Consider the following 19,657-nt stretch of genomic DNA (forward strand, 5'->3'; position numbering starts at 1 on the left):
TGGACTCTGTGTGCAACCCTGTGTGCATTGGGGAAAGTTGTAGTATCCGGGGGATTGGAAGGAACTCCCAGTGGTGGATAGGAAGTGGGCGGGCACCGTCATTGTTCAGGCACCCAGGCTGGTCTTCCCACCCCCATAATCCTTCTCTAGAGTCTGTGGTGGGTGGGGGCTAATTGTGGAGGGGCAGGATGTCAGAAGTGTCAGGCTTCTTCCATAACTTTTTGCATCTGTTAGATATGTATGTTAGGAATGCATGCCTAGTTTAATTGCTTCTATGTCCAGCTCTCTTTCCTTTCATTTTCACACCTCCCCCCCCCCCATCCATCTCTGCCTGGCACTGGGAACACAGCAGCCTGGCTTTGGAGTGCATCACTATCAGGTCTTTGTTTGAGCTTTGAAGGTTTCATGGGAGGGGGTTGACTGTTGACTGATTGACAGGGGATTGACAGGTTGACTGATCCTGCTTTGTTCTACATCAATTCTGACAAGGTATTGTTTGGGTTAACTTGCTTGCTCTGAATAAACTCGATATTTTGCACCAAGTCAAAGATTTGTGTATTGGGCAATCTGCAGAAACTTAACAACAGTGATGTAATATCTCCAAAGCAACAGGGAGACACATACAACAAAATTGAAGAATTGCCCCATGAGGCCTCTCTGTAGAAATGCAGCACAGAAACACCCTAACCCTCCAAGGAAACAGGATCTTGTGAGTAACGTAAATGTGAAGGACTGGTTTATTAGTCAGGATTTAATTCCAACTCTGAATCTTCAACTGTTGCACTGGTAGTCAAGAGGTAGGGATTATTTGAAAGATGATGGAAAGGTTTCTGGAAATATACATTTTATAGCATAGGGATGTAGATTCATACAACATTTGATACAGCTCATCATTTCTTGGGCTACTGTTCATAGTGCAACGGATACTCACCACCTGGACACCTTTGCCCCGGAAATAAAGAAGACCCAGTCCACATAACCCAAGAGGATTGCCCTGAGCAAAAGATGAATTGGGAATATTTGTTTTAGGCTCCTCAGTAAATTACTTAAATAAAATATTTCAAATAATCAGCAGTAACGTGTGTGTCTGGATGACTAATATTTTCTGTGCCAGATATCTGCTTTTCTAAACTGAGAGGAAAACAAACTACAACTTGATGCTTCATTTCTTTCTTCGTATGCCTATTCTTGAGTGTGACATCTAATCTCTGCTTTACAGCTCATTCCTTACTTTGTGTATTTTATTTTGCCTGTTGCTTGTACAGGTAAAAGAGAGGACAGTTTTGCTTGGCAGGCTGGCAAGTAGCAGGATAACTTTGTTGGGGAGGCCTAGCTAGCAATGACCTCGCCAGCCACATGGTGATATCCCTTTTGGTGTGATGCAACAGTGGGGTCATCACATGGGGGCAATTATGCTAGAACATCACTTGATGTGATGACATCACTTCCTGGTCACACCAAAAGTGACACCATGGCATTGCTGGCAATGCTGATTACTCTTCACTCTCTTCCACCATTTTTTCTTCAGCTAGTCAGCTGAGTGGCAGTGAGGAGTACCATAGAAGGCAGAATATCTGGGCTTCCTGGACAATAGAGACATGTATTTGAAAACAGAGGAACCGAGGAGAGCACATGACTCTATGATTCTATGATTCTATGATTCTATGAGTAAACATTCTAATTCAGATAGCTAAATATTAAGTTTTTAAAAACCCAAAGATTAGTTAGCTTATAAAATGAACATATATAATTGGATATCATTAGGGTTGCCAGTCACAGATTGGAAAACACCTGGAAATTCAAGGGGCAGAGCCTGGGCAGGGCAGAGTTTGGGGAGGGGTTACCATTTTCTCCTGGTTAACTGACCTCTCTTGCCTGGAGACCAGTTGTAATCCCAGGAGATCTCCAGCCACTCCACTCTGATTGGCTATATGTGATAATCACATAAAGCCAGTAATTGTGTGTGCAATCAAAATACTGTGAGTGACTAATTTACATGGTATGTGGACGGGGGTTGGGGAAATACCATGAAATTACTTTAGAACAGGCTTCCTCAGGAGGTGGTGGGTTCTCCATCTTTGGAAATTTATAAACAGAGGCTAGATAGCCATCTGATGGAGAGGCTGATTCTGTGAAGGCAAAGGGGTGGCAGGTTACAGTAGATGAACGATTGGGATGTGAGTGCCCTGCATAGTGCAGGGGGTTGGACTAGATGACCCATGAGGTACCTTCCAACTCTATGATTCTATGATTCTATGAACTGACTACCTAGTTTCTAATAAACATTTTGCACAAACACAAAAAGAAAAATCATATTCCCCAATTCAAATATTTAGTTGTAGTTTCATTACTGTTATATTGTTCAACTGTACTATTTGTTCTATTGTTATTAGTGTTATTGCTATTACCTTGGCTACTAATTTCTCTGTACTGTTGTGTTCTGCTATGTTCTATGTAAACCGCCCTGAGCCTAAGGGGAGAGTGGTATATAAATGGAATGAATGAATGAATGAATGAATGAATGAATGAATGAATGAATGAATGAATGAATGAATGAATGAATGAATACAAGGAGGGAGAGAGACAGCTAATCACCGTATTGTTTTTAACTGACAGTACACAAAAGTGAGATGGGTTTAAGAAGGTTTAAGGCAGCCTAGCTATATGGCATGAAAATTATTGCAGCTTATTCAAATTCTGTGTGTATTGATTGAGAAAAAATAGCATTAGAAGACAGAAAATGCTTACAATACCTTGTCTGCTGCAGTTCTGAAGTATCTCAAGGCAGCTACATTATCCTGAGCAACTGCAGTGCTTCCTTCTAAATACATCTAGATCGTAATAAAAAAGAGGATATTTCTTTAGGTAATAGCAGAGATATAGATGGGGGGAATATTTATTGACTTTATTATATTTCTATCCCACTTTTATGGCAATTGTCTCCAAAGTGGGCTCATACCAATAGAGATGAGTGCTGCTCACTGGCCGAAGAAAGCAACAAACTCCGTAAATAAGACAATGTGACAGCAGTGGAGTAGCCAGAAAAGACAGCTGCAGTTAGATCAGTGTGACCACAGAAGAGTGTCCTGAGGGCTGTGGCCAAGCTACTGATCTTCTACTGCTGGTCTTCATCTCGGAGCAGGGGATGCAGCCATTCAGGGAGATGGACATCCAACCAGCGACACAATCCAGAGGGTCTTCTCCTTTTGCTTTTGGGACACTCCCCCCCTTTTCCTGTAGCTGTTTTCTCATCTGTGATAATAGCAGCTTCCTCGCTGTTGGAGTGGGTGACACAGTATGCCTGGTTATTGGGAGGTGCTACATAACTCTAAGCGTGTCTAGGTGTTATTTCCTTGAATGTGATGCCAGTTTTTGTCTTGACGTGGGAGCTACGCTCTGACCCCCTCCTCCTCCTCTCCCTTTCTCCTCTCACTCTTTTTACATGGCCTTCCATGGAGACACACGTCTCTGGAGATGTCTCCTGCAGAAACAACGCCTCATATTCCCACACATGATTCCAGACAAGCTGGCCTTTTGACAGGGGAGTATTTAGATTAGGCTTCTCTCTGCTCCAGCCTTTCTCAATTCTTTTACAGAGAAACCCCTGAAACATTCTTCAGACTTCAGAAACCCCAGAAGTGGCGCAATCATGAAGAATATGGTTGGGAAGCAGAGCTGTGTACACACCTGATAGCCCAGGGCCTGGTCTGGGCATTTTGGGATTATTTGCCTAGTGTGCAGCACCCAAACAAAGTGGCCACTAGACTGGAAAACCTTTTAATAATTTTATTCAACTGCAGCAGAACAAAATGAGACAGGGGGGTTGTCCCAAAAATGCCTGTGTGTCGAACAAAGGATTACATGAGATGTTATAATATTCCATTGAAGGCAGGGAAAGATGATGCTTTTCAGGTCAAACCTGGGGTCTCCACCCCCTTGCACATCTCACAGGACCACCCATTGCTATTATACTAAGTCATGGGGAAAAGGTTACAAAAGGTAATTTCCCATTCTTTCTCAATCCTCTGGTAAACAATGGCATGTCTCTGGCCTTGAGGATAGAACATATCAGCCTTGGTAACATTCCATAATACAATCAAGAACAAGAATAAGTTTTCTGGGCCTTCTTTTACAAAACAGTTTGGTACACTAAGCTTTTCTTTATTGAATAATATTTTTTAAAATATGATTTCATGCTCCTATACATCACACCCACCCAGGGCCCCCCCTTCAGGCCCATCATTGGCCATCCTGGGAGTGGGGAGCAGGACAACATAACGACATGACCATAGATATCACCCAATACTTGTTTTGTGGTTGCGGTTAGGTGCAAAGTCGTGTCCGACCCATCGCGACCCCATGGACAATGATCCTCCAGGCCTTCCTGTCCTCTACCATTCCCCGGAGTCCATTTAAGTTTGCACCTACTGCTTCAGTGACTCCATCCATCCACCTCATTCTCTGTCGTCCCCTTCTTCTTTTGCCCTCGATCACTCCCAGCATTAGGCTCTTCTCCAGGGAGTCCTTCCTTCTCATGAGGTGGCCAAAGTATTTGAGTTTCATCTTCGGGATCTGGCCTTCTAAGGAGCAAGCAGGGCTGATCTCCTCTAGGACTGACCGGTTTGTTTGCCTTGCAGTCCAAGGGACTCGCAAGAGTATTATCCAGCACCAGAGTTCAAAAGCCTCAATTCTTTGACGCTCAGCCTTCCTTATGGTCCAACTTTCGCAGCCATACATTGCAACTGGGAATACCATAGCCTTGACTAAACGCACTTTTGTTGGCAGGGTGATGTCTCTGCTTTTTAGGATGCTGTCTAGATTTGCCATAGCTTTCCTCCCCAGGAGCAAGCGTCTTTTCATTTCTTTGCTGCAGTCCCCATCTGCAGTGATCTTGGAGCCCAGAAAAATAAAATCTGTCACTGTCTCCATTTCTTCCCCGTCTATTTGCCAGGAACTGAGATGAGTGAAGCAGAAGTAGTTCTTCTGGAACTCCCTAGCTTTCTCCATAATCCAGCGTACGTTAGCAATTTGGTCTCTAGTTCCTCTGCCTCTTTGAAATCCTGCCTGTACTTCTAGAAGTTCTCGGTCCACATATTGCTGGAGCCTAGCTTGTAAAATTTTGAGCATAACTTTGGTAGCATGAGAAATGAGTGCAATGGTGCGGTATTATAGAATCATAGAACCATAGAGTTGGAAGGGGCCATACAGGCCATCTAGTCCAACCCCCTGCTCAACGCAGGATTAGCCCTAAGCATCCTAAAGCATCCAAGAAAAGTGTGTATCCAACCTTTGCTTGAAGACTGCCAGTCAGGGGGAGCTCACCACCTCCTTAGGCAGCCTATTCCACTGCTGAACTACTCTGACTGTGAAATTTTTTTTCCTGATATCTAGCCTATATCGTTGTACTTGAAGTTTAAACCCATTACTGCGTGTCCTCTCCTCTGCAGCCAGCAGAAACAGCATCCTGCCCTCCTCCAAGTGACAACCTTTCAAATACTTAAAGAGGGCTATCATGTCCCCTCTCAACCTCCTTTTCTCCAGGCTGAACATTCCCAAGTCCCAAGAAATGTGCTTACGGGGTGTGGATTCCTGGTTGCAATGGGCTTTCTTGCTAGTACAAACACATAAAACTGCCTTATTACAGATCATTGGTCCCATCAAGTCAGTACTGGTTAGCAGTAGCTCTTCTAGGGTCTCAGGCTGAGGTTTTTCACAGTACCCACAACCTGACTTTTACTAGAGATGTCAGGGATTGAACCTGGGACCTTCTGCATGCTAAGCAGATGCTCCACCACTGAGCCAAAACCCCTCCCTTATTGATGTCTGAGAATGGCTTCCATGTACAAAACCTTCCGTTCTGGGAAAGGAAGATATTATGAGCCGTAAGGGAGTGGCGGGCAATAAATCGAAAGATAATAAATCGAAATAATAATAATAATAATGATGGAACAAGGGATAAGGTTCTTCAACTATAAAATTAATCCCAAGAAGCAAATATACGTACCTTTCCCAAGAATGCCATACCATTTGGGTCCCCTGCGTCTGCTGCTTTTAGGAAATAGTATAAAGCTTTCTAAAGAAAAGTAGCAAACAAAAAAAAGTTACAGTTTACTTCACATTATCTCCAATATAGATTTAAAAGCTATAATCAACTTGAAGGCACATGTATTTTTCATCAGATGCAAGACACACCAATTCTAGCTGATGCATTTACACCCTGCATCCCAGAAATATTTGCATAGGTGAATCATGACTTTATGTTATTTTTAAAGGTATCAGGATACATGGGAAAGCAATGAGACAAACGTATGTTTACGTACATATGTTTAGCAAAAGCTCTATCAGTATTCTTCCAGAAACAAAAACAGATATTCTGCCTTAAATTTTCCACCTGTGGAAGGGAAGATGTAATTCCTTCCAATGTCCCTTTCTCGCTGCTTTGTCCCTCATGCTGTCCCTTGCTCACCACCAGCAGCATTTGAGAAAGATCAGCAGGCTGCAGCAGGAGAGAGAAAGCAGAAGTCTGCCTAATGTAGGAAGGGCCTTCCACTAGTGGAGAATGTAGTCTGAATTCAACATGTTTTCCTCCATCTTCAGATATGGATGTATCATTTCATAGGTCGGTTCAAAAGAAGAACTCATTCAGCTCTGCATGCTCCTTGGTGCTTTGGAGCTGAGTTTTTTTGAAGAGCACACACAGACTCATTGACCTGTCTTATACTGAATCAGACCCTTGGTCCATCAAAATCAGCCCCATCTACTCAGATTGGCAGCAGCTGTCAAGATCCTGTTTTCTAGTTCACATGTTCCTCCCATGCTGTCTGCATTGGGACTTGCTTCTCATGATGTATCTATCAGACTCTTATTATGTTTTATGATGTACTAGGAGCCAAGTCTGTTGCAGTCACGAATACAACGGACATTAGACTGAGGAGGTGGAGTGGAAGAACTCTGTGGACAGCAACCCCTGATTGGGTTGAGGAGGTGGCTGGGATATGGGGTTATATTATTTTTATTGTCCTTGATTTTATTGTTGTAAACCGCCATGAGCTATATGGTCTGGGAGTGGCAGTGAATAAATGGAACTAATAGAAGAAGAAGATGATGAGTTAGTTCTTATCTGCCGCATTTCTCTACCCGAAGGAACCACTACACTAAACTGGCTCTAAAAATAGATAACAAAGATGTCCATGCACTCCCTTCTGGATGACATCATTAACCTGCTATCTTTAGAACATTCATTTGGAAACACCTTACTGAAACAGGCAAAACACATTTCTAAATACAGGGGCTTAAGATCAGGATAACAATACTACTTTTCAATCTATATTTGAGTATACTTACACCATGATCTCTCTTAAGTCCTTTTCTTCCCAAAAGGTGCAATTGTCCAAGAAACACCTAGAAGTCATTTGAAAGTGTGTTTAACTTAAAAAGTTCTCGGCAAATAACCTGATGGTCAGAGGATTGTTTCAAGTATAGCATATATAGTAGACACTGTCTCTCCTACATAATACAATACCATCAAATACAAGTATTTACTAAAGTATTGCTCAAGTAATCTCTGTAGAATCATAGAATCATAGAGTTGGAAGGGGCCACGCAGGCCATCTAGTCCAACCTCCTGCTCAACGCAGGATCAGCCCAAAGCATCCTAAAGCATCCAAGAAAAGTGTGTATCCAACCTTTGCTTGAAGACTGCCAGTGAGGGGGAGCACACCACCTCCTTAGGCAGCCTATTCCACTGTTGAACTACTCTGACTGTGAAATTGTTTTTCCTGATATCTAACCTATATTGTTGTAAAGGTAAAGGTAAAGGTATCCTCTGTGCAAGCACCAAGTCATGTCTGACCTCTAGCATGACGCCCTCTAGCGTTTTCATGGCAGACTCAATACAGAGTGGTTTGCCAGTGCCTTCCCCAATCATTACTGTTTACCCCCCAGCTAGCTGGGTACTCATTTTACCGACCTCGGAAGGATGGAAGGCTGAGTCAACCTTGAGCCGGCTGCTGGGCTTGAACTCCCAGCCTCATGGGCAAAGCTTTCAGACTGCATGTCTGCTGCCTTACCACTCTGCACCACAAGAGGCTCTATAGTATGGGTTAGCAATAGTAACTGATGTACTAGGAGCCAAGTCTGTTGCACTCACGAATGTACTTGTCGTTGTACTTGTAGTTTACCGTTGTACTTATAGTTTAAATCTATTAATGCGTGTCCTTTCCTCTGCAGCCAACGGAAACAGCATCCTACCCTCTTCCAAGTGACAACCTTTCAAATACTTAAAGAGGGCTATCATGTCCCCTCTCAACCTCCTTTTCTCCAGGCTGAACATTCCCAAGTCCCTCAAATAGGCATCATCCAAATAAGCTTCTTAGAGCTCCTGCAGTGTTTTCATCTTTCTGGGATAGTCATGGATTCGGCATGCACCCTTCACATGCTCCCTTCCCTTCCAGCATTCTCGTCCATGGTATGACACTCATCATCGCCAGCTCACACGCTAGCTGCCAGCTAGATGGGTCTCTCCGTTGCAACAAATTAACGCATATTCGTTGCAACGTGTGTGTGTGTTTTTTAACTTTTCTTAAAGGAAAAGGGGCTTTCCTGGAGCATGATAACAACCGCCCATTGGCTGTTCGTTTGACTGACGGCCAGGGGCGGGACAAAGCACAGGAAAAATCGCTTCCTGTCTAGCGATTTTTGCAAGACCGGAAACCTGTGGGAAACGAATGAAACGCTACTGGATTCCACTAAAAAAGCAGGTATGCGTAATGCCGGGATTGCACTTTTAAAAATAGCGTTTCCACTTTGTGTGACCAATTGGCGACATTGGTCCTTGTGCGGAAACACCATGTGTGTGAACGAGACCTTGGGGTACTTGTGGATTGTAAACTAAACATGAGCAGGCAGTGTGATGCAGTGGTAAAAAAGGCAAATGCAATTTTGGGCTATATCAACAGGGGCATCACATCAAAATCACAAGATGTCATAGTCCCATTGTATACGGTACTGGTCAGACCACACCTGGAGTACTATATGCAGTTCTGGAGGCCTCACTTCAAGAAGGATGTAGATAAAATTGAAAGGGTACAGAGGAGAGTGACGAGGATGATCTGGGGCCAAGGGACCAAGCCCTATGAAGATAGGTTGAGGGACTTGGGAATGTTCAGCCTGGAGAAAAGGAGGTTGAGAGGGGACATGATAGCCCTCTTTAAGTATTTGAAAGGTTGTCACTTGGAGGAGGGCAGGATGCTGTTTCTGTTGGCTGCAGAGGGAAGGACACGCATTAATGGGTTTAAACTACAAGTACAACGATATAGGCTAGATATCAGGGGGGGAAATTCCACAGTCAGAGTAGTTCAGCAGTGGAATAGGCTGCCTAAGGAGGTGGTGAGCTCCCCCTCACTGGCAGTCTTCAAGCAAAGGTTGGATACACACTTTTCTTGGATGCTTTAGGATGCTTTGGGCATAAAAAATGGCTGCATAAAAACCTACATTATTGGACCTGCTCTGGAAAAGCTTGGAGAAAACTCACTTATTTTCTTGTTCAATTGTGATGTGAGATGAAAGACCATTGAACTCATCAATAGTGCAATCCTAAGGAGAGTCACACCCTACTAAGTTCATGGGTGTTGGTTCTGCTTCACATTGTTTGGTAAATGTATACCCAATGGTTTAAAACATTTGGGCAGGGCAGTTAATTTAATTAGTAGTAGATTTACTGGTAATCGTCAATCTATGGGAGGGGGGAAACTGGGCTCACCATGTAAAATAGTCTTCCCCCCTGCAAAAGTTAATGGACAATTAGGGTTGCCAGCTCCAGGCTGAGTGATTTCAGGATGGTGCTTGAAGAAGGCAGAGTGGGAAGGGTAGGTAGATCAGATAGGATCTGATGCTCTCCAAAGCCATTTTCTCCAACGGAACTGATCTCATTACTTCAGAGACCATTTGTCGTTCTAGGAGACCTCCAGCATTCTCCCAGAGTCTGGCAACCCTAAATATACAATACACACTGTTATCTAATCATTCTTGAATATATAAGGACAGACAATTTGACAACTGATAAAATATTGTTACCCAGAAACGTTTGGATAGGAATTGCAATCTCTTAGAGCACAGTGTATGTTTGATGACTTTGCAGTTGAAAGCGCTGACCTTACAGTCAAATCTGTGCTGCCGAACTCTTGTGTTCCCTAGAGATTGACGTTCAATTTTGACTTAATAACATATGGAGTCTTCCCATATCTTAAACTTTCCTTGTCAGGCTCCCTCAGCACACACACACCTCTGTACACAACCCAGTCATTGCCAATGGAAGCCAACACATCTTACTTGTATCTGTGTGTCTCCTCTTTCAGCCAAAAACTTGTAGTACTGATAAACATCCCAGTCCAAGAATTCTGCATTAGAACTCTGATTTTCTGGCTTTTCCATCAGTCTTACTTTTTCCACGGGCAACTCTTCATTTTTCTCTAATTGTTTAGCAACTGTGAATAAAAAATACATCAATGGAATAAGCGAATGTACATAGATTGAGGCGTCTTATCCAAGGTAGGTAGACCAGATAGGATTGTTAGAGATGGTTGTCCTGAACAGAGGTGGGAGCAAACCTGAAAACCTGTCACAAACCTCAAACTTCCACAAAGTGTTCCCCCCCCCCCCCAAAATGCCCTAACAGTGCACATTTCCTCAAAGCCAAACAAGACAAGGAAAAAAAAACCAGACTGCAGCAAGGCTTCACCCAACATTGGGGGGGGGGGGGATTTGCAGCTGAAATGGCAATTGGCCTCATCGGAGAAGAGGGTCACCCCTTGTAAAAACACTGAGACATCACCAGGCAATGTCCTGCAGCTGAAAACGTGGTAGTGTAGAAGGTGTTTGTCCTCTCTCCCCCTTCCACCAGACCCACGATCTATCCAGCAAATCTCTCTCCCACCTTTGTTTGTTCTACAGCTCTCCTGCGTGCCACCCAGTTCGCAATGTGAATGCTGGAAACACATAGAGCTTGCTGCTCCCATAGGCAAGAATGGGAGGGATCCTAATGGTTGCCATGGATGCCTGTCAAGTACAGAGGAGAGAGACTGGTATTTCCATGGCCAAAGGTAAACACACCCTCCTCATGATACATCAGCTTTTCTAGCACGTGAGACATCTGCGTGAAAAAGCAAACTCCACCTACACAAATCACCAAGCCCGGCAAAGGCAAAAAAACCCATATGGGCTGGTGCACTGGTGGGAACATGGTTTTGTAAATGCCAGACCAGGAACACCAAACTGACCCACTTTCGTGCATTTTCAAAGTTTGTATTGCAGTCTGTGCCCACCTCTAGTTCTGAACATAAGGATTTTCTGCTGGCATGATGTCCTTCTCAGAGAATCATAGAATCATAGAGTTGGAAGGGGCCCTACAGGCCATCTAGTCCAACCCCCTGCTCAATGCAAGATCAGCCCAAAGCATCCTAAAGCATCCAAGAAAAGTGTGTATCCAACCTTTGCTTGAAGACTGCCAGTGAGGGGGAGCTCACCACCTCCTTAGGCAGCCTATTCCACTGCTGAACTACTCTGACTGTGAAAAATGTTTTCCTGATATCTAGCCTATATCGTTGTACTTGTAGTTTAAACCCATTACTGCGTGTCCTCTCCTCTGCAGCCAATGGGAACAGCATCCTGCCCTCCTCCAAATGACAACCTTTCAAATACTTAAAGAGGGCTATCATGTCCCCTCTCAACCTCTTTTCTCCAGGCTGAACATTCTCAAGTCCCTCAACCTATCTTCATAGGGCTTGGTCCCTTGGCTCCAGATCATCCTCGTCGCTCTCCTCTGTACCCTTTCAATTTTATTGACGTCCTTCTTGAAGTAAGGTCTCCAGAACTGCACACAGTACTCCAGGTGTGGTCTGACCAGTGCCGTATACAATGGGACTATGACATCTTATGATTTTAATGTGATGCCCTTGTTGATACAGCCCAAAATGGCATTTGCCTTTTTTACCGCTGCATCACACTGCCTGCTCATGTTTAGTTTACAATCCACAAGTACTCCAAGGTCTCGCTCACACACAGTGTTACCTAGAAGCGTATCCCCCATCCAGTACGTATGCTTTTCATTTTTCTGACCCAGATGCAGAACTTTACACTTAAAGTAGCAGAGTGAAGTGTTTATTCCTGTTAGTCCACCATAACCTGATCAACCTTGTGACTAGGGGATTTCCCTAGTCACATTTTTTGTGTAGTGTCCAGGGAGATATGCTGGATATAAAGCAATATACTATCAAACTGAGGGGCTTTCCGCACTCCTTCAAAATTGCACAATGGTTGCCAATTGAAATCGCTACTGATTTGCCATTATGCACAACGTCGTTGACAATCTGCAACACTCCTGAAACCGATCTGCAAAAAGCGCTTCGTTGTAGCGCTTTCAGGGAAATTCCAAAAAGTGGATTCACCCTCCGGAAAGCACTACACTCCTGCAACCAATCTGCAACACTAGCGGGTAAGTTCTGTGCATTACCATTGTTGTGGTTTCTGCAAAGTCCCTCCCCCTGGCCCTCTTCTCTGGTCTTCCAGCGAAGCGATCGCCATTCTTTTTTCTCCGAGCGAGCGGAGATCAACGCACCAGCGAGCCTTCGTTTACCCAGCGAGGCTTCCCTGGCTGCAGTCCCTCTGTTTAAAGTCACTAAGCACAAGCAACACAGAAGCCCGTTTGCTGGTTTATTTTCCCTTTATTCTTGACACTGTTTTCGGCCGAAAATCGCGCCCGTGAGGGGGGGGATTTTTTTTTTCACTCGGGGGGAGCGTGGCAACAATGAAACGGCAGCTCAAACACCACCTGCCAGCTGGATGGGTCTCTCCGTTGCAACGAATCAATGCATATTCGTTGCAACGGGTGTTTTTTTTTTTTTTAAACCTTTCTTAAAGGGAAAGTGGCTGTTTGGGAGCATGCTAACGGTCGCCCATTGGCTGCTTGACGGCCAGGGGCAGGACGAGCTCGGCAATAGCGCTTCCTTTCTAGCGATTTTTGCCAAGACTGGAAGCCTGTGGGAAACGATAGAAACGCAACTGGATTCCACTACAAAGGCAGGTATGCATAACAACGAATTCCACGATTTAAAATGGCGATATTTCGTTCAGCAAACAATTTGCTACATGTATCCCGGTGCGGAATGGCCCTGAGCATTTGAGGGATCTAAACATGCATAGAACAGACACCTTCCCCCAAAGCAACAGAAACACACAAGTTAGGAAAAATAGAATAGAAAAGAGCCCTGGATTTCAAGACCTCAACACACAAAATAGGTTAGCAGCTTGGCCTATTTTCAATGTGGAACTTAAATCCTAAGTACCTCAGCCATTTCAAACCAGGGTGTGAACTGCACAGACCTTTTATTCCAACCCCAGGTCAATTCAGTCCCTGCCCTCTACACAGAATGCGATTTCAATTTTGATTTGGGGCAATTTAAATTTTTCTTCTGCAGCAAGAAGGATTGATCCGGAGTGACTACCTTTATTGTGCGTTATCTTAGAGTGTTTTTAATGTTAAATATATTTTAAAATCGCATTGTTTTGAATCTGGGCTCTCCTCCGTGGTAGAGAACCCATGATTGGCCACAGGTGGTCATGTGACAAACTTGCCTTAAAGGAGAAGCCCCTAATTTCTCCCAACTTCTGTCAGCCTTGGATTTTTTTCCTGCCTTCTTTGATCCTCCTCCCCCCCTTCAAGAAAAGAAAGGATTTTTTCCTCACTCCTCTGACTTCTTGGATCCTCTCTCCCTTTCAAGAAAACAAAGGAAGAGTCTCCATTTGCCTCTCCCCCCTCTTCTGAGCCTCCCTAACCATGTGCAGAACACTTTCCTGTTTCAATGGGGAGGAGGGGAAGAGGAAGACTCGAGTTCAAATCAATCTGAATTCAACAGGATTGACAATGGAATAAACAAAGTAAGTGCAGACTCTGCCCAGGACAAGACACAGTAAATCACTACTTACTGAAACGTGCAACTTTCCTGTAGTTGATAAGTGCTGCCTCACAGTTCCTTGGAACATTGATTCCTAGCCAAAATCGATAAGCCTGAGGAGAAAAACAAGCCATAATTATTTAAATTTAGATTATTCAGCAATCTAGAATTGGAAATAGACTACACTTTGTTTTACAAACCAATATAGTCTTGGATATCAGATTTCCTCCAATACTTGCAAAGGTGTAGTATAGAAGTGCCTAGGGAAAATGAAGGAAAATATAATGCTAGGGATCAAGAAACAAGCTATTACAATGACAATTTGGTAGAATTAGCTTAGAGTTTCATTACCTTTGCTTGATTATGTTCCACTCCTATGCCATATGACAGTAAAAATCCTAATGCCTGTAGGAACAAGTGAAAGCAGACATAAATTCCACCTTTGGACCATTTCTTTTGTTTTTAGGAATGTATTGACATTATTTGGTGATGGTTTCCTCAAGTCAATTGTATACAGTGAATATTCTGTCTGCATGTACACAAGGTACAGTGTGTGTGCACGTGAAAGCTTCTACCCAGAATAAAACTTCATTGGTCTTAAAGGTACCCCTGGATTCTAACTTTGTTCTGTTGCTTCAGATCACCATGGCTAAATACCGGACTGATCTTCAGGTAGTCATTAAACCTTTGCCCCACCTATGCCATAGAATTTTTGTGAGAATAAAAGGGGAGGGGAACATCTTCCTTGGTGGAGAGGCAGGATAGAAATCAAACAAAAGAAGAAGAGTTGGTTCTTCTATGCTGCTTTTCTCTACCAGGAGTCTCAAATGGGTTTACAATCCCCTTCCTTTTCCTCCCCACGCAATAGACACCCTGCCAGGGAGGTGAGGCTGCAGCCATGCTGTGCTGTCACCAGATATTTGAAACAGGGCACTTTGCCTTGCTGTTTTCTGGGTCCTCTTTGCCAAACCCAGTCCACCCTGGATTACCGCCTCCACATGAGGGATTAAAAAAATATTTTCACAAAGGTAGGATTGCATTGCAGTGCTATTCCACCTTTATGAAAAAATTTAAAAGGCCCCATTTGGGTCCACACTGCCACAAAGCACCATAGAGCTGACTGGGGCATTGTTTGTCCATTCTGGGATGTAGTAAGAGGGGGAAGAGACGGGCCTATAAGGCCCGATTCTTCTCCTTCCATATGGACCTGGCATGGGATAGGCCCCAGGGGTGTCCTCGGTGAGAAAGGGAACGCAGAAATAACTGCGGTCCCTTGCCATGGGGCAATGGAGCACCTGATTCAGGCCAATCTCATGTGGAAGAGGGGATTAGTCCTGCTGCCAGGTGAGCGCCAGCCTAGCCTCCCCCCCAGCAGACAGTTTCAGACAGGACATTGACTATACTGCTACAATTTAAACTAGCCAAATTCTATTGGAAATGCAGCCCGGGGGAGGAGGGATTTTATTTTCCAGACAATGATTCAAAGTATATTTGCTACACAAATTCATCCCTTTAATGCCTGATAGTTCTGAGGGGTTTAACTAAAGTTGCTGGGAAAGTTATACAGATGGCCTTCGCTAGCCTACATAATTACTTGTTTGTTTATTTTTCAATTTTTATACCATCACTCTCCAAAGGTCTCGCGGTGGTTCATAAGATAATAAAATAGAGAAAATTCTATTTGTTGTTGTTGTTAGGTGCGAAGTTGTGTCCGACCCATCGCCACCCCATGGACAATGATCCTCCAGGCCTTCCTGTCCTCTACCAATCCCCAGAGTCCATTTAAGTTTGCACCTACTGCTTCAGTGACTCCATCCAGCCACCTCATTCTCTGTAAAAGCCCATAAAAACACTTCTTATTACAAGTAAACAATTATACAGATGGTGATCACTTCCTAAAGAGACTTCAAATCTCCCAATCCCCTCCCCCGGTCAACCCAACAGCCAAGTTCTCTTCTGGTGGGTGTGGGGAGCCGTATCTAATCTTGTATTATGTTACATCAGGGGATCCTCAGGTGGTAATGCTGAGACTCCGCCCTGGCCTCAACCATATGCCTGGCGGAAGAGCTCTTGCAGGCCCTGCAGAAAGCTGGTAACTCCAGCAGGGCCCTCAGCTCTTCCGGGATATCGTTTCACCAGGTTGGAGCCAGGACCAAAAAGGCCCTGGCCCTGGTCGAGGTCAGGCGGATGTCCCGGGTGCCCAGGACAAGCAGTAGATTCATGCCCACAGAGCAAAGAGCCCTGTGGGGGCATAAGCAACCAAGCAGTCCCACAGATAAGTGGGACCCAGGCCACGTGTAGCCTTAAGGTCAACACCAATACCTTGAACTTGACCCAGAAACAGACTGGTAACCAGTGCAAAAAACATTATTCCCTAACACAATACTTTCAAAGGCAGCATGGGGGAGCCAGGTGTTTGGCGCCAAGATGGTAGATGCCAGCAGGAGAGGGGACCCATAGCATTTTCAATAGTACTGGCCCTGACCATAAACCTGGTGGAAGAGCTCCGTTTTGCAGGCCCTCAGGAAAGCAGAAAGCTCCCTGATACAACACAATGGATCTTCCTGCCAGTGCGTGTTATAGGTCAGTTCCAGTTCAAACTGACTGGATCCAAAAGTTGGAATCTAGCCGTGCATTGGCTGATTGTGTGCAGGGTTAAGATCCTGCCTCGGACCCCAAGCTTGGTCCTGTACCCAGAGGTACAGTGACCACAGTTCCTTTACAGAACATGGCTCCTTAGGAGAGCAAGCTCTATGGTATACCATATGCCATGATCCACCATAACTCTAAAAGCCCTCCCACTCTTGTCCCCCAAGCAGAGCACCTTTGCCCGAGACAGAGTGTACATTGTGGCTAATAGCCACCCAGGGACCCTTGCTCCGTCTTTTTATCCAATCGCCTCTTGAAGCTGTCTATTCTGGTAGCTGCTCCCATTTCCTGTGGCAGTGAATTCCATATATTGATTACTCTTTGGGTGAAGAAGGAAAAAGGAAAGAGAGCCTTGCCAATGCAGGCATCATTAGTTGACTTGGTAACACATCAGTCTGAGCTGTACACAAACAGAAATCCATGAAATACCAACCCTTTGGGGGCATATCAGCTCTGTTTGCTTGTCAGAGTCCTATGCCATTCATAAATTCTTCCTATGATTTTTTCACTAAGATTTGGTGATATCCATGAACACACGAGGCTGGCTTGTACTGCATCAGACCATTGGTCAATAAAAGTCAGTACTTACTACGCAAACTGGAATTGGCCCTCCAGGGGCTCCAGCTAGGCCTTTGAACTGGCTATGCCAGGGATTGAGCCTGATATTTTCTGCATGCCAAACAAAATCTCTACTGCTAAACCATGGCACCTTCCCCAGGTGAGAAGGAAAAATTAATGTCAGTTCAGCTTTCATCCCCCCTCCCAATTATATATATTGATGATATTAGACGTTTGGAAATATCTTCCATTCTAAATTTAACATGAAATCTTGACTCCAGTATCCTCACTGGAATAAAGATGTGAGCATTTGAAATTCAGGGGGCATTCAAGGCATTTTGTCACTGTAAACTTGGTACATTCATCCTCCCCTCCCCAAGCTTGTGCTACCACCAACTGGATACAAGCCAAATCACTGCCGCAGTGCCACAGGGGCCTCTGACCCTGAGGCTGGTTTATGGGCAGTGCAGTTCCAAGAAGGGACCCCGGTCTCCTCCCATACTGCTGGTAGCCAGAAATGTGCCACACCCCCGTGATCCATCTGTATTCCTCTTGTTCTATCTCCCTAGTCTGGACAGATAACCAGCCCTGCTCAAATTTTATTGGTCAAGAAGTTTTGAAAGATGTTTCTTGAATACAACCAATTATCTTCTTTAAATCATACAGTCCGATGTTGTTAACTTTATGTCACCCACCTTGTTAGGTAAAGGTAAAGGTAAAGGTATCCCCTGTGCAAGCACCGAGTCATGTCTGACCCTTGGGGTGACGCCCTCCAGCGTTTTCATGGCAGACTCAATACGGGGTGGTTTGCCAGTGCCTTCCCCAGTCATTACCGTTTACCCCCCAGCAAGCTGGGTACTCATTTTACCGACCTTGGAAGGATGGAAGGCTGAGTCAACCTTGAGCCGGCTGCTGGGATTGAACTCCCAGCCTCATGGGCAAAGCTTTCAGACGGCTGCCTTACCACTCTGCGCCACAAGAGGCTTATACACCCACCTTGTTAGTATTTCTCAATTCAAAACAAATCTATATACAGCCAGTTTGGTTAGGAGTACGGACTTCTAATCTGGCGAGCCGGGTTTGATTCTGCGCTCCCCACATGCAGCCAGCTGGGTGACCTTGGGCTCGGCACGGCACTGATAAAGCTGTTCTGATCGAGCAGTGATATCAGGGCTCTCTCGGCCTCAGCCACCTCACAGGGTGTCTTTTGTGGGGAGAGGAAAGGGAAGGTAACTGTAAGCCGCTTTGAGACTCCTTTGGGTAGAGAAAAGCAGCATATAAGAACCAACTCTTCCTTTTCTTTTTCTTCTATTCCTTTCAAATTTTATGGACTCTTAAAGAGTGTCTGTTTCAACCTTCGAAGCCTTACGTGGCTTGGGTCCTACCTATCTGCGGGACCACCTGTCTGCCTATTCCCCCTGTAGAGCACTTTGCTCTGCAGGTATGAACCTACTAGTTGTCCTGGCCCCCCGGGAAATCCATCTGGCCTTGACCAGGGCCTTTTTGGCCTTGGCCCCAACCTGGTAGTATGAGTTCCCAGGAGAGCTAAGGGTCCTGGTAGAGCTCTTCCGCCAGGCGTTTGGTTGAGGCCGGGAAAGGGTGCCCGGAGTTACACTCTGGGGTCCTGCCCTATGGTTGGCTGCTATGGAAGATCTCACCAAATGAGAACTGTGATTGGCAATGGTGGCTGGAGCGGCAGAGCTATGGGGTTCTTTCTGTATTTTCCAACAACTTGTTGTTTTAATGTTAGGCTATTTTAATTGTGGTTGGGGATGTTTTAATTGTTGATATCTGTTGTTGTATTGTGAGCCTCCTTGGGCTGGCAGCTGCCAGGAGAGGCAGGATATAATTATAAAAATAAATAAATAAGCTAAAGAACACTTACGGTCTGGCCTTTATGAGATCCTTCTTCAGCTAAAATCTTATATAATGATACAGCAGCTTTTATATTTTGAGGGCCATCATATCCAAACAGCATATTGGCAGCCAGTTTCTCCACTGCCTTCTGGTTTCCCATTTCTGCTGCCTTGGCAAGGAGCTTGTAGGCTCTGATTTAAAGACACAAAAATCAGAGTTAATCATCAAGATACATATAAGTTACACATACGTGTATTTGTGTTCAGAACTGCATTTGAGTGCAATTTATTGCATTAATGGCACTGCCTTCAGCACAGAAAGGCATTGGAGAGACATTGTGGTGTAGCACGGTTCTGGGCTAGAATCTGGAGACAACACAAGACAAAGAAAGGAGGAGAATAAACTTAACCCAAGTATTGAATTCAGCCCCTAAAAGTAAAAGAAATGTAAGGGCCTAGTAATTCTGTATCTCAATATACACGTTATCAAAGCCAGGGGCGAAAATTAAAGACATTTCAGAACGGCTGCCCAAACTCCTCAAATTTACGGATCGCTACCCATTTGTGATAGTCAACATGGGAACGAATGACATATCCGTGAATACCATCGCTCCTATTAAAACAGAATATCAAGATCTAGGGAGG

General features: G+C 44.6%; 1 protein-coding gene across 9 annotated transcripts in view; it reads right to left on the reverse strand.

The window, feature by feature from the left end:
• Positions 1–19,657, reverse strand: part of SEL1L2 (SEL1L2 adaptor subunit of SYVN1 ubiquitin ligase) — a 74,313-nt gene that overhangs the window by 23,431 nt on the left and 31,225 nt on the right. For all 9 annotated transcript variants that reach the window (XM_077316344.1, XM_077316316.1, XM_077316327.1 and 6 more), the window contains 9 exons: positions 19,042–19,204; positions 14,301–14,354; positions 14,150–14,209; positions 13,981–14,062; positions 10,330–10,484; positions 7,345–7,401; positions 6,005–6,073; positions 2,754–2,831; positions 932–994 (listed from right to left, as the gene is read on the reverse strand). In XM_077316344.1, coding sequence (XP_077172459.1) covers positions 932–994; positions 2,754–2,831; positions 6,005–6,073; positions 7,345–7,401; positions 10,330–10,484; positions 13,981–14,062; positions 14,150–14,209; positions 14,301–14,354; positions 19,042–19,204 — 781 coding nt within the window. The remainder of the gene's footprint in view (positions 1–931; positions 995–2,753; positions 2,832–6,004; positions 6,074–7,344; positions 7,402–10,329; positions 10,485–13,980; positions 14,063–14,149; positions 14,210–14,300; positions 14,355–19,041; positions 19,205–19,657) is intronic.

The sequence above is a fragment of the Paroedura picta genome, chromosome 1 (assembly GCF_049243985.1).
Source record: "Paroedura picta isolate Pp20150507F chromosome 1, Ppicta_v3.0, whole genome shotgun sequence".
NCBI classification, from domain to species: Eukaryota; Metazoa; Chordata; class Lepidosauria; order Squamata; family Gekkonidae; genus Paroedura; species Paroedura picta.